This window comes from Sinohyriopsis cumingii, chromosome 7 (assembly GCF_028554795.1).
Source record: "Sinohyriopsis cumingii isolate HCF-2022 chromosome 7, ASM2855479v2, whole genome shotgun sequence".
In the NCBI taxonomy this organism is placed as follows: domain Eukaryota; kingdom Metazoa; phylum Mollusca; class Bivalvia; order Unionida; family Unionidae; genus Sinohyriopsis; species Sinohyriopsis cumingii.
This window is the reverse complement of record NC_142967.1, coordinates 111,413,815-111,428,909: the sequence shown is the minus strand read 5'-3', so window position 1 is coordinate 111,428,909 and position 15,095 is coordinate 111,413,815. Positions and strand designations below refer to the sequence as shown.

Here is a 15,095-nt window from a genome sequence, read left to right as displayed (position 1 = left end):
GGAATAGTTTTATATCAGTTTCAATTAATACAGATTACCGTTTATGCATACTACATGTATACAATGCATTTTTTTTTAAATTTAATTTTTATAAGATTACTGAAAATTGTGTTTTCTCGAAACACGACAGGTTTAGAATCTTATTTTTAGCAAAGCTTCCATTTGATTAAAATTAAATCTAAATTTCACCTACGACAGTGGTGATTTGATTTAGATTGTGCCGTGTTAAGGCATCTTGAAAATAAATGTACTCATTTCACCAGCGCGATCAAAGTTTCCTCAGGCAAACAATTTTTGTTTCGACAAGCCTGACGGGCACCTCACTTTGAATACAGGATGGGCCGGAACTAAAACCAGAAGGGGCCCAGGGTGTAGGGCTATCTGATTTGTTTTTAGCACTGCTGTTTTAGATAAAAGATATGTGGATTGATTGTTGCATTTTGTGGTCACTTACTCGTCCTTCTGTCTATTTTCGTAACTCACACGTTTAACTCTTTTCCCAGGATTTAAAATGTCCAAAGGTATGTCTGGAACAGCGCCAACTTTTAGTCTAGGCCTAGCATTTGCGTATCTTTGAGCTGCTATTTTTTCATGATCCCTCTCGTAACATTCCTTTGAGAAATGTAACGAGCACATAGTGCTGTATGGTGTTGCTTTGAAATCGACTCGTTTGTAATAATGTACCCATTCTTTCATGATGCCTTTTTCTTTGGGAAAAAAAATTTGTCCACAGGCTTTTCTTAATGTTCTATTACACCCGTAAGCAACGCAAAACGGCATTGTCTTTTACTCTGGCAACTCCAACTTGGGCTGCTGGAGTCGCTACTATGACGTCACATCCCGAAAGTAACCGAATAGGCGCGGAAATTTTGCATACGAGGTCACGGAAATTCAGCTCCAAGAAGAAAGGCCAATATTTAAATATTGGCATTACAGTCGCAGATGATACTTCAGAATAAGGTTTTCTGCTATAGTACTTTTATTATTATTCTATACTTCCACTGGTTTCTGGTCTCCTTTAATGATCGCCAGGCTATATACTGCACTGAGCTAATACAGTTTTTAGCCTTTGTATGACTGGTTAAAGTTTCTTCCATTCCTAGTTTTTCATAGCATTGCACAATTTTTTGGTTTTCATCATCAACATCCTCACCGATCACTTCTTCTTCCTCTATTTCTTAGGTTTGCTCTTCTTCCAAGTCAAGCTGTAATGATGTCTCAGTTTTTGTAGTAACTTCCGAAATGGTAGTGTATGTCTGAGTATCCATGTCCTGTATATTCAGCTGATTCATGGTCTGGGAATATGTTGTTGTACTAAGTATTTGGGAGCCTGTATCTGGTGTAGGTGTCCAGGTATATTGCCAAAATCCCTAGCCAGTGTATGGGAATGGGTAGCCGCCTTGTCTTAAGCAGGTTTCCTTCTGATATGTTTCCTATTGCTATTCTTTTTAGCTATACCATAGTTTCCCAATCCCTCAATATTCAGATCCTCACCCTCAGTATTAGTGTCCCAGGTCAATATAATAGCTATTCTCTGGGCTCCAGCTCGCAGACTACAATTTGAAACCTTTTTTTTCTCCAAGTACCTTAATGGCTCTTAGGGCTGGTGCCAGAATAACTGCCATGGCTGGCAGCCATCTTGGTGCCACGCTATGTGCTGCAGTATTTAATTCCATCATGATGTGCTGTTCTGCCTGGTTTCAACTTGACTATTGATGTGCTCTCCCTGTACTATGTTTGACTTGGCTTATAAACAATTCTAGTAGACTTCAGAGAGAGCATTCCCTGAAGACCTTTTCTAGAACTAAACTTCTTGACTGATTGTGTTAGGTGCAGACCCTTTATCTAACTCTAATCTGCATATCAAATTGCACAAAATATAATGATATAATCCCAAATAAAGTCATATATCTACTCTCCACACATACTCTTTTCCCACTGATTCTGTTGGAATTTCCAAATATATTATATTAAGTAGGAAATTAATTGTAAACTTTATCCTTATGAGCAAACTAATTCCAAATTAAACTATAGCTACCCAACTCTATTTTAAGCATTTTACATCTACTAAGAGAGATTCAAATTTCCCCACAACTGGTAAATAATTTTAATGTTTAAGCATTAAGGCAAACTTGCTATAATTGATTTTAATTAGCTTTACAAACACATACTTTAACTGTCATACTCCCTTGTTTGTTTCAATTTCTCAGCTAGCACTGTAACTGGACACCACTGCATTTGAATAGCTGCTGATACTGACCCAGAATCTCAACCTCTAAATTTAAGTGACCAAAGAGGTACTCCTCTATCATAGACATAATGGCCTTATTTAAAGAGGGTAACACAATTAGCTAAAAACTAATCTACCTTGAGACCCTCATACAAAGGAATTAATTTATTTAAGCTGCATCTCTGAAAACAACGGGATATATTGGGTTTGGAAGAAAGAAACAGAGTGGGCATTTCTAATCTCAACTGGATTACTATTCCACAGTAGAGTTCCAGAGTATTGGAAGCTTTTTTTTTAAATAACTCCTTATTTGGTTTGGGAATTTTATACTGTTTGGTAGACATGGATCGCAGGTGGGGAGAATTACCAGGTAGCCTATACTGGAATGGTGATTGCAAATATTCAGGAGCACTATTCTGAGATATCCTGTACATTAATTTAGCTTTTCTCAAACAGATTCGGTCTTTAATAGGTAATATTTTTAACCTACCAGCTAAACTTTCCTTGCTTTCTTTCTGGATTGATATTAGCCCAAATAGTCTTTGCTGTGTTTTTATCATTTGAATTACCCTATACTGTACAACAGTAGTCCAAATAGGGTTGTATGCAACTGTTATAAAATAGTTTTCTGTGCCTTTCAGGGAGAAAATGTCTTATCCTACTGAGAAGCCATAAACTTGAATTGACTTTTTTACTGGTATGTTTGGTATGTTCAGTCCATGATAGGTTATTATCTACCAGAACACCAATTAGTCTATCGTGACAGACCATTTGCAAATTTTTATCCTTCCTTGTCAGACACAGTTCATCACTATCAAGATTTGTCCTTCTTTGCCGTGTTGAGATAAGTAATATTTTAGTTTTACCACCATGCCATTGCATGTACACCAGTTTTCCAGTTTGTTAAGTGCATTCTGTAAAGAAATTCTGAGTTCATGCTTTGTGTTTTGGATGTCTGACAACATTGTGTCATCTGCATAGAGATCTGTAGATGATATTGAGTCTCTTAGCAAAAGTGGTAGGTCATTAATAAATAAAATGAATAGTAGTGGACCTAGAATTAAGCCTTGTGGTACTCCATATCTAATTGTTCCAGGTTCAGACAGAACATTATTTATGTAAATATGCTGTGTTTTCTCATTTAAGTACGAAGTAAACCATCTAATTGTTCTTTCATCACACTGGTAGATTTTCAGTTTCTTCAAAAGGATTTCATGATCCACCATGTCAAAAGCTTTCCTGAAATCTACAAATACAGTTCTATTATTCTACCTTGGTCAAGTGCTTGAAGCCATTTATCAGTTAGGGAGATCAAGGCAGTCTCACAAGAAAGGTTCTGTCTAAAGCCTGATTGATTAGGGTGTAACAGCAAGTGTTTGGTTAAATATGACATGAATGAGTCATGGACATGTTTTTCAATCAATTTTGACAAGTTTGGTAGTATTGAGATTGGTCGGTAGTTATCAGCATCATCCTTAGAACCAGATTTGTGAATAGGAGTTACTTCTGCAGTTTTCCATATTTTGGGGACAGATGAGGTTGCAATACTTAAATTAATTATGAATGTTATGCTATCTACAATAGCAAAGGCAGAAGATTTAATGAGTCATGGACCAATCTGTTCAAGTCCTGTAGCTTTCTCGGTATCAAGTACACTGAGACATTTTTTAACAAAGATTTTTGACACTGGTAGGGTAGAGAAACATACCTCCTTGAATATTTTGCTGCTGCAGAACTTTTTCAGTTCATTAAAGTTGTTTTCTATCACTGGCTCTTTTAACTTTGTGGTAATGTTGATGATAAAATCATTGAAAACATTTGCAATGTCAGTTTCATCAGTGACTATGGTGTCATTTACCAGAAGTGAGTGAATTTATTTGTCTGTTTTTTGTGTGTTCCTCCAGTGAGTTCATTGAAGACTTTCCAAATGGAGTTTGTGTTGCTCTTTTTGTTTTCAAGCAATGATTGATAATAAGATTTTTGATGCTTTTTTAATCATACCTGTTATTTTATTTCTCCATACTTTATATTGTGCATGGTTTTCCATAGCCTTGAATTTGTCTCGTGTTTTCATAGCATCTAGGATTTCAGTAGTAAGCCAATTAGGTTTAATATCAGTCTTTACTCAATGTACTTTCAGTGGTGCATGCTTAGATACTACATCCATAAATAAGTCAATCCACACCCTCATGGCTTCATCTGTGTCATCCAAATTTAGGATCATACTCCATGGAACTTTATATAGGTCATTGAGAAATTGCCAAGCCTGTGGGAAGGCTCCTGGAAGCGACGGCATTCCGCCTGAAGTCCTCAAGAGCGGAAAACCAGCACTGCTCCAGCCCCTACACACACTCCTCTGCCTTTGCTGGGAACAGGGATACATCCCACAGGACATGCATGACGCCAACATCGTCACTTTGTACAAAAACAAACGAGACCGTAGCGACTGCAACAACTATCGGGGCATCTCCCTCCTCAGCATCGTCGGAAAGGCCTTCACCCGTGTTGCCTTGGCACGCTTGCAGATCCTAGCCTCCCGCGTCTACCCAGAATCCCAGTGTGGATTTCGAGCCGGCAGGTCAACTGTAGACATGATCTTCTCACTACGTCAGCTGCAGGAGAAGTGTCGCGAGCAGCGGATGCCCCTCTACATTGCCTTCATAGACCTGACGAAGGCGTTTGACATGGTTAGTCGGAGCGGACTCTTCAGACTCCTGCAGAAGATCGGCTGCCCCCCACGTCTGCTTGCTGTCATTATGTCGTTCCACGAGAACATGCACAGCACAGTGTGCTTCAATGGCGCAACATCTGAAGCATTCCCAGTCGTTAGCGGAGTCAAACAAGGCTGTGTCCTTGCACCGACGCTCTTTGCCATCTTCTTCTCCATGCTTCTCCAGTACGCATTCAAGGACTGCAGCGAGGGAGTGTACATCCATACCAGGGCTGACGGCAAGCTGTTCAACATCGCCCGTCTCCATGCTAAGACTAAAGTCACAGAGGTACTCATCCGTGAATTGCTCTTTGCCGACGATGCAGCCTTGACATCACACACGGAAGATGGACTTCAGCAGCTGGTATGCTGCCTCTCCCATGCATGTAAGGAATTTGGACTGACCATCAGTTTGAAGAAAACAAATGTCATGGCACAGGACACAGACTCCCCTCCCTCTGTCTCCATCGATGGGTACAATTTGGAAGTTGTCGAGAACTTCACATACCTCGGGTCTAACATCTCCAGCTCACTCTCCATTGATTCTGAGGTGGGCGGCAGGATTGCCAAGGCAGCAGCAGTGATGGCCAGACTTAACCAGAGGGTCTGGAACAACCCCAACCTCACAGAGAAGACCAAACTGCGTGTCTACCAAGCGTGCGTGCTCAGCTCACTTCTCTACAGCAGCGAAACATGGACCACCTATGCAAGACACGAGAGGAAACTCAACAGCTTCCACCTGAGATGTCTGCGGCGCATTCTGCACATCCAGTGGCAGGACAAAGTACCCAACACAGAGGTTCTAGAACGCGCCAACATGAACAGCATGTTCTCCATACTCAGCGAGAGGCGCCTTCGCTGGCTCGGCCATGTCAAGAGAATGGACCCAGGTCGCATTCCCAAGGACCTGTTATATGGGGAGTTAGCAGAAGGTGCACGACCAACTGGACGACCACATCTGCGCTACAAAGATGTTTGCAAGAAGGATATGAAGACAGCAAACATCAATGTCAACGACTGGGAGAGCTGTGCAAACAACCGTTCCAGCTGGCGTCTAGCTGTCAGGCAGGGAGTTCAAAACGCAGAGGAAAAGAGAAGAATAAAGCAAGCTGAAAAGAGAGCTAAAAAGAAGGATAAGCAAAAGCGTACTTTGGAGCTATGCCATCGTCTCTCGTAGATGGATGGATGCCAAGACAGTCTTTACTCAATGTACTTTCAGTGGTGCATGCTTAGATACTACATCCATAAATAAGTCAATCCACACCCTCATGGCTTCATCTATGTCATCCAAATTTTGGATCATACTCCATGGAACTTTATATAGGTCATTGAGAAATTGTTCTTCATCAAAAATTTTGAACGATCTGTAAGTGATTGTTTTATGTGCATTTTTCTTATTTTTCTTGCATTTAACCTTTCTTGTCAAAAAAGTAGGATAGTGGTCACTAAGACCAACATTCGGTACATTAACACAAGCAACACTGTCTGGTAGGTTGGTATAAATGTGATCAATAAGAGTGCTCAATTTTTATGTTACCCTTGTAGGCTCATTTACCACCTGGTCTAGGCCTAATGATTCAATAAATTCCATCCAGTTGTTCCTTATTTGAGTATTGAGAAGGTCCTTATTTATATCGCCGAGTATATATGTTTCTTTCTCCTGTGCTAGAACATTTTCCATTTGTTTAAAAAAGTTATCATTCCAAAATGCCTTGGAGGATGTGATGTGATGTGATTTGGATTTTTAACGTAGCTTTAGCAATTTTTCAGTCATATTGTTACGATGTCTGCAATGTGGCAGTTTATAGTGATGTCTATCTCTGAGGCATCATGCCGCAGACATGTAGCATGATGTCCCACCCAGTCACATTATCCTGACACCGGGCCAACCAGTCCTAACACTAACCTCTTAATGCTGAGCGCCAAGCGAGGTAGCTGTAAGTACCGTTTTTGTAAGTCTTTGGTATGACTCGGCAAAGGATTGAACCCACAACCTCCTGCATCCGATGCAGATGCTCTAACCACTAGGCCACCAGAGCGGTTGCTTTGGAGGAAGGTGGTCTATAAATGAAACCAGCTAGGAAAGATTTTGCATTATTTTGAAAAATTTCCACCCAGATACTCTCAATTTCATGTGACTCCCAAGTCAAGTCGCCTTTTTACATTTACATCTTCCCTAATGTATACAACAAGATCACCCCCCCCCCCCGCTGTCTCTCTGTCCCTACGCAATGGTTTACTGTAGCCTTGACAGTGAAATAGATCATCATTGTGGTTAGCATTTAATTTGGTTTTAGTGAGTCCTAAAACATGTATATTATTTTCATTGGAAGACAACATTAACTTAATCTGGTCTCTCTTTCCGACTATACCTTGTACATTTAAGTGACCTATGTTAAAACCTTTTGTATTTAGTTTCATATCAATTACATGTATGTCATCATGCAATGGGGTACTCACTGAGATTGTCTCCATACTACTTTTATCATTGTGACATCCTATTTCTATATTTAAATGTTCATATACATTAGCATCTTCAAAGTCACATACAAACCCTGAAAATCCATTTACATTTGCATCTACAATAGTGTCCATTGAATAGTTAGAGTCAAGAGTCCCACTGGGTACATTTAGAGTTTTTTGTAAATGAAGCGTTGGCATTCTCCTCTTTGCCAGCTTCCTAATATGTATACATTGACGGACAAAGTCTTTGTTTGTGTCCATATTTATGGCACCTAAAACACTCGATCTGTTTGCCATGATGGCATACCTGTGTCATGTGCCCAGTTTCTCCACAGTTGAGACACACTCTTCATTAAAGTGCTTGAAAATGGGGGCATACGTGTTAATATTTCTCAGTAGCTGAGAGGTTCCTTTTCTGCTTATATGAATTTTGTCTCTGTGGTAGAGCCTAAGGTTGACATCCTGATTCTGAAGAAAGAAAGATTTGTATTATGGAATGTACTTGTAGGTTGAAATCTTCACATAAGTCAATTATCAGATCATTTATTTCTTTAGCCTTGGTGTCCACATGAGGAGGTAGTCCCGATATCATTAATTTACATGTATTTGGGCTGCAATACCTAGCAGCATACAATAAACTTTCAAAATCTCTTTCGTGTTGATTTAGTGACCTTCCCACACAGGCATCATTTCCACCTACTAAAATAATAATTTGTTTGTATTTGGTTAGGTCACTGTTCATTATTCTGTCTGTGATGTTGTTGATTTTTGTACCTCTTAAAGTCTGTACATCTGTTTTAAAAAGTCTCCTTGGTATTATACTTTTCAAAATTGAGGAGCCAATTATTATTAGAGTCCTATCTTTTCTGGCTTGTGATGTCGTGTGTTGGACTCTGGATTGTATTTCAAACACATATCTTGGAGGAAGGGGTGCTGAAATTGGTGTTTCAGTTGTGTGAATTACTCGTGTTGATTTTGACACATTTGTCTGAGCACTGGGAAATGCAGTTGTTGGTGAAGGTAACAGACTTGTCTGAACTGCGGGCCAGGGATGTACACTTATTGCTGTTGCAGGTGTGACACATGACTGAGAGGGGGATACTGTTGTTTGCAATGCAGGATTACTTTGGGCATCAGTTTTTATTTGCATGGTTATTTTACATTTTCTTTTGGCTGGTATTGGAATTGTCTGTGTCTGAGCATCTGATACTGTTGATATTTGGGAGTCTGTCTGAATTGCTGTTTCACATGAGGTTACTTGCTCATTAACCCTTCCCTGTGCTGACTTAATATCATGTAACTGTAGTTTTAATTCTTGATTTGGGTCTCCAATTTCCTAATTGTTTTTTTATGTACACACATGAATAAATCATTAAGGCTTAAGCAATCACTGCTGTAGTCATGATTTATGGAGCGTGTAATTGCCTGACACTCTGGAGGGGTGTTAATTTTATTGCCCGAGTCATTTAGGTCAAAGACTTTAGGAGCTGTTTCATGTCATCTAGTTATTGGTGTAGATGTCAGCGTATAACTGCCTTTAGCATGGGTATTCTCATCCTGTCTACATTTACAGATAATATGATCTTACCATGTGAGACTGTTCAGCCCCTGTATATGTATGACACATGTTGTTTTATAAAATGTAGCTGTCACAGTGTTTTTCTCTTGTGTTCTGTAGATAATACCATTTTGTACACTTGAACTGCATGAAGTCATGCAAGGTTCTGAATCCAATATCTGTTTTACAAACTCAAATTTTTGTGGATCTATATTCACAGTGATACTGCATTTATTAAGTTTGACCCTCAAGAATTCTGGATAAATGTCAGACAGACAATTATTACATTTTTAGAGAGAATTTAGAAATTTTTTATACAAATTTATCTTCTCTTCTAACACTTATATAAATATCATAGCACCTTAAATAACTAGATTTAGCCCTGTTGCCAGCAGCTGCAGACATTATAGAGATATGACTGAAAAGTTTCTTAAAGCTACATCAACAATCCAAATCATACACACACACACACACACGCATCAGTTTCTTTTTAGGATCTCTGCACTTGGTGACAAGATTTATATAAGTCGAAGTGTAATGCCAAAATGAACAAAGATGTTCTATACACTAAAGACATTCTTTTAAACAGTATGGGTGGGTGGGTGAAGAATTAAAGAATCCCAGTGTGAATGTGAAGAATAGATGGGACCACATGCCCACTGTAAACATATACACACTGTCTTGTATGCAGCAGTGATGTTTGGGGAAAAACTCATGGTAAGCACAGAGGAGTTGTGTGCCCAAAATTTAAAAAAAAATTTGTAAGTGTCAAGAATTCAGGGGCAGTCCCAGCAAGACTTGTGACATGAACATACCTGATGTGGATGAATGGACCAATATTGATTTTGATATAAGGACCACTCAGTTTCATAACAACCAAGGGTATAAGACTTTTTCAGCAAAATATGCTTACATTTTCCAAGTATCTCTGCTTTATTAATCTTTCAGACTTTTAAGTCTGCATATAACTATGCTGTTTCCAGGTTCAGATCAAAGACATCAGGAGTGAGCAAGGCACAGAATACCAATTACAGTTCAAGGCTTGTGTCATGTGACTATTGGCTTTGTATTTATCCATCATTAGACCTTTTATTTCCTTATTTCCTATTTGTAACAGTTCCAAGAATATAAACAGGTTTTTTGAATGTGGAACCACGTGTCACAAACTCATATTTTGATACACACATACGTAGCAGACCAGTCTAAACTGAAAAAAGACGCTAGATATTAAGAAAAACAGGCTTTATCGATGTGACTCATGGATGTTATATGACTGAAAAAATGCCAGAGGAGAGGGATTTTGTTAAACTTAAAAACACTTTGCATCAGGAAAAGGAAAAATCAATTTGAAAGAAGAATTTTAGTGATGTAATACAACATTCATCATTTGTGGACTTCACAGTCATTCAGCGAAAGTCAGATGTTTCGAATAGTTAAAGTGAGTGTTATGCATAAATAATTGATCAATTTATTTTGTCTCTATGCTCTCACACTAACTGCTAATCCACATGGATTTAACCAATTTGTGTCAAGAATTTTAACTGCAGATCCAGGTAAGTAGCAAAAATAAATGTGTTTATCATACAGTTTTCTGTAACCATGGCATGTAATATATAGACAACTCTTTCATGCTCAGATTATGCTTTTTTGTCACTTATATTGGTAATAATTATGCTTATACTTATCTTGGGAGTAGGCTTGTATTAACCTTCATCAAAGCAGTTCAGGTTCACATTTAATACAATTTCCCTTTCATCGGGTAGCAAGGTAACCAATTGTTAGGATCGAAAGGTACCAGGTAGATGTTTCATAATTTTTACAGCTTTAGTGCTTATGGAAAGATGACGGAGAACAGGCCATTCCAAAAGCTCTTTTGATCTATGCCTAATAAAGCTATTTAAAAAAGGAATTTAAAAAAATCTGGCAAAAGCAATTTTAAATTTATTTTATTTGTTTATTACATTTCAATTTTGTATATTTCAATTTATTTTATGTTAAGCAGTGAATTACTTGATTTTCTAATTAAAATAATATTGATATTTCACTGTAGTGAAAAAATAACAATATTTTTTCACTACAGGAACTACTTTTTGGGGTCAGAACATACTTACCTCCCTTTGATTTTCTGTTGGTGAACTACTTTTTCCTTATGTACATGGCATTGTCTTATTAATAATCCCTGTCTGTTATCCTTGAAACTTGTAGTTTGTTATTCTGGAAATTTCAGTTAATTTTTATCAATCTGATGTAGAACTCATTTTGTGCGCAGGTACACATAGCACAGCAAAACATGTATGGCAAACAGCTGATATTACCGCAAGAAATCTGCCAATTCACTGTCACAAACTTTAGGTAGCCAACGTTTGTGAGCATAAAATAAAAAGAATATTCGCCACTCGTGAAAATATTAAGTTTTTTATCCACTCGATGAAATGTATCCATTATTCACTCGTTTCAAGCAAATATCCTCTATTTAATAAAGCAAGATAAACTTTCTGCTTGGAATATTGGTTGTTTTAATGAGTAGAAAGCTCCCTTAATTTTACACCAATCTGCATTCAACATTAATTTAAAGCATAGATTGTCAAAGTGTTTTACGTTTAAAAACCAAAATGTAGCGTCTTATATAACAGTGATTGATTCATGACAAAATGCGTTGCCACATGTTGTTGGTCACTGGACCCAGAAAGCCCCAAAATGGATTATGGCTCATTTTCAGCAACATATTGGGTCAATATTAGCCCTTACAGCATTTATTTGAAAATGGGAGCTATTGTGGCACAGTGGTTAGCATCTTGCATGTTGGACATGCATCCCAAAGGTTGTGGTTTCAAATCTTGCATATAGGTCAGCTGCTGATGTCTCCGTGAAAGTCATTTTGCTCCCAATATTTTGGTACCATATATCTGTGCTGCTGTTGGTGTACCTGAGAGGTGTGTCAATCCTATACGTGTATGTATAATACATGGAACACCATATTCACATATACTTGTCACAGACCTACAACTCAGGAAAGTTATTATGTTTATTTAATCTATATCATGTGCTTAATATTTGTCCAAAATTATTTGTTGTACTTCAGATTATGGTCACCTGTAAACAAAATGTTTACTCAGCATTTGAGTTCAAAGCCAGGCTTATTTACAATCAGCCTGGTTTTTTCTCTTGGATTGCTTCACATCCTACTATGATATAGGTCAAGTGAAAATGTGAATATATAGGGATTAGATAAACAAATAAATGCTGAATGAGGTAAAGGCATAATTATCACTAAGTTAAGTGGCAAAAGGGTGAAATCTGGGCATAAAAAGTGCAATGTATATATTACATGCCACAATTAAATAAACAGTATGAAAACTGTATGTTTAGTCTTGCTACAAACCTAGATTTGCAGTTGGTTAAAATTCTTGGCAAAAATGGGCAAAATCCATGTGGGTTAGTATCAGAATACAAACACAAAACATGCTGTCAAATTCTTTCACTTGCTTTACCTAGTCTACATGTCTAAACTTTCACTAAATTATCATAAAGTCAAGTCCACAAATTCTGCAATGAAAAGAACGATGTGCTAGACCAGCAAGTAGTTCTACACCATTGTTTTTTTTTTACATTACCAGTGGCAGAGACTAATGGAGTTTTGAAGTAATTGTTATGTACATTTTAGAATCCTGCTCAGTCAAACTATCAGTCCCTCGCTAGTAACTAAAAAATGTATTAATGACATTTGTATGTGGATGGTAAGTAAAATCCCTTTTCTTTTGACCCATGGCATCAAATCCTTGAAAACACTCGCTCTTTTAGTTTTAACTACTCTCAGAACAGAACACCTGTGTATCCATCAGTTAATTACCTCAAATCTTAAATTGCTGATGCATGTGTGGAAACGGCATTACCCCAAGGTAACAGTAATGCATGGAGACTGTCTAGCAAGGACTATATCAACAGGAATATAGACAATCTCCATGTGCTATTTCCAAACTGTTTTCTTTAAACTGTGTCATAGTCATATGCACTGCTATAAATAGAAAATTAGGGAAGCACATGCAGGTCAAGGATGGGCAAATATACTTGTCTGATAGTCTTAAGCAGCAGTCTTCTTTTGTGAATATTATCAAATTTTATATAATGAGTGCGATTAAAGAGACCATAATATAAAATGAAAACCCATCTTTTTATTGCTTTATTTTTAATTTATTTTTTAATGTACCCCAAAAGCGCAATCAATATACAAGTAGGCATAACATGTAATTATGTAGAAGCAAGCATGATTAAATCCAAAAGCATAATCGTTGGTATGTATGTATTTGTGATCAGAGTTTACAGCTGTGTTGTTCAAAAGAAATATAATTTGAGAGGAATTATTTACTTGGAATTACTAATTAAAAGTGCACATCCACTTTTAGATTAATATCTTACTTTGGATTCTGGTGAACCCATTTAAAGATTTTCTGGATTGCATCACTGTGTGCAGGGGCCCCGAGTGGCCAAGTGGTCTAAAGCGCTCACCATTCCAGATCACTGCCATCTCACCTCTGTCTGCGGCTCGGCTAGCGTGGGTACATGGGAAAGCCTGCCAGTAGCTTCTCGTGGGTCGGTGATTCTTCCCCGAGTTTTCCAGGGTTCTTCCTGCACCATTTATACTGGCCGCCATGTATAGCCTATCTTGTGCTGAAAAATGGCGTTAAACGCTACAACAACAACAACAACAACAGCATCACTGTGTTATATCAGGACATTAAAGACATTGCAATTCATTTGGATCATTCTATATTTCTTGACTTGTGACAGGACATTTATGATTATTTTAAATTTAATTCACAATATTGTAAGTGTCACTTGTATTTTCAGTCTGTATTGTTGGTAAATAAACTGCTTGTTGATTTTTGTTAAATTGCTGGGTTTCCCATTCTTTCTGTTAGATATTTTAAGGCCTAGAGTTGCAACACTATCAGGTACTGCACCCGATGGAATATGAACTAGGAGGGTTATATAAGAAATACTTACTGTCACATTTCAGAGTTAAATTAACTGTCTGGGAGTAATACTGGCATTTCCATGGGAAAGAATCACTCAATTTGTCCACACCAGATATGACCACAAAAATTGAAGTTGATGTGGCACCAAAGGTATACCTGTCAACTTTCTTTGGTGCACAACTTTCAGTCTTTGATATGCAGTTTGTAAGAAGTACAGTTGAGTCATCTCTTATAAAAGATGCTACACCATCGAACGATGGTATGCTGCAAGTTATTGTTACATTCTGTTCACATGAAGGTGAAGGTGGAGCTGCTTGTATTGTAAGCTCTGCATCTGTAAACAAACAAAATAAAATAATGATAACCAGGATGAGATATGTTGCAGGATATCATTATAATACCTTCATGTAGCAAGCTGTAAAGACCTATCAATCTGACAGAAAATGAACTATATTGGTATTGTATATAGGATACAATACATTCAATATATAAAGGATAATGCTCTATCTGTCAAAAGTACTGGAAAGGAGGAGAATAATGTTCAATAATAACAATAATTCTGTATTAAATAATGGTACACTTATTTCATGGCGAGGTGGATAGAGAACTTTACAGAGTCTATTAGACTTTTTGGCAACTCAAAATTTTAATCAGGAATTCTCAAATAAATGGGATTGTTCTTTTTTGGTATCAACTGCAAATGCTGCAAACATAGATATGAATTTATCTGCAAGCCGGACTAAGTTAAATTCCATGCTACTATTACCACAAAGTAACTCAAATGATCCATCACTTAGTATTGTGCAAACTCAAGTATAACCAGACTTTGTATGTTTATATGCAATAACATCAACTGTCTTGGAGCATTGGTAAATTTCCTCAATAGCTTTTGCCTCGTTGCTTTTATTAATAACCTTCCAAAATTGTTTTCACTGCTTACATTGCTCCTCTTCTGCATCGTTATAAGATATTTAATAGCTATACTGAAGGCTGGTGAGCTAGGATTCCATTCTTATATTATACCCCCAAAACATCTGCTTAATTGATTTGCTCTTGGATATTTTCACCCATACAGCTAGAACATTTGCTTAAATAATCACATTATTCAGACACTGTTTCAGATGCTTTGAGTGATTTAGTCATCATCAGAGACTTCAT

At 37.5% G+C, this 15,095-nt stretch overlaps 1 protein-coding gene across 4 annotated transcripts in view; it reads right to left on the bottom strand.

Moving 5' to 3' along the window:
• LOC149795933 (uncharacterized) overlaps nt 1-15,095 on the bottom strand; it is a 94,239-nt gene that overhangs the window by 44,445 nt on the left and 34,699 nt on the right. For all 4 annotated transcript variants that reach the window (XM_089965859.1, XM_089965856.1, XM_089965860.1 and 1 more), the window contains one exon: nt 13,966-14,271. In XM_089965859.1, coding sequence (XP_089821985.1) covers nt 13,966-14,271 — 306 coding nt within the window. The remainder of the gene's footprint in view (nt 1-13,965; nt 14,272-15,095) is intronic.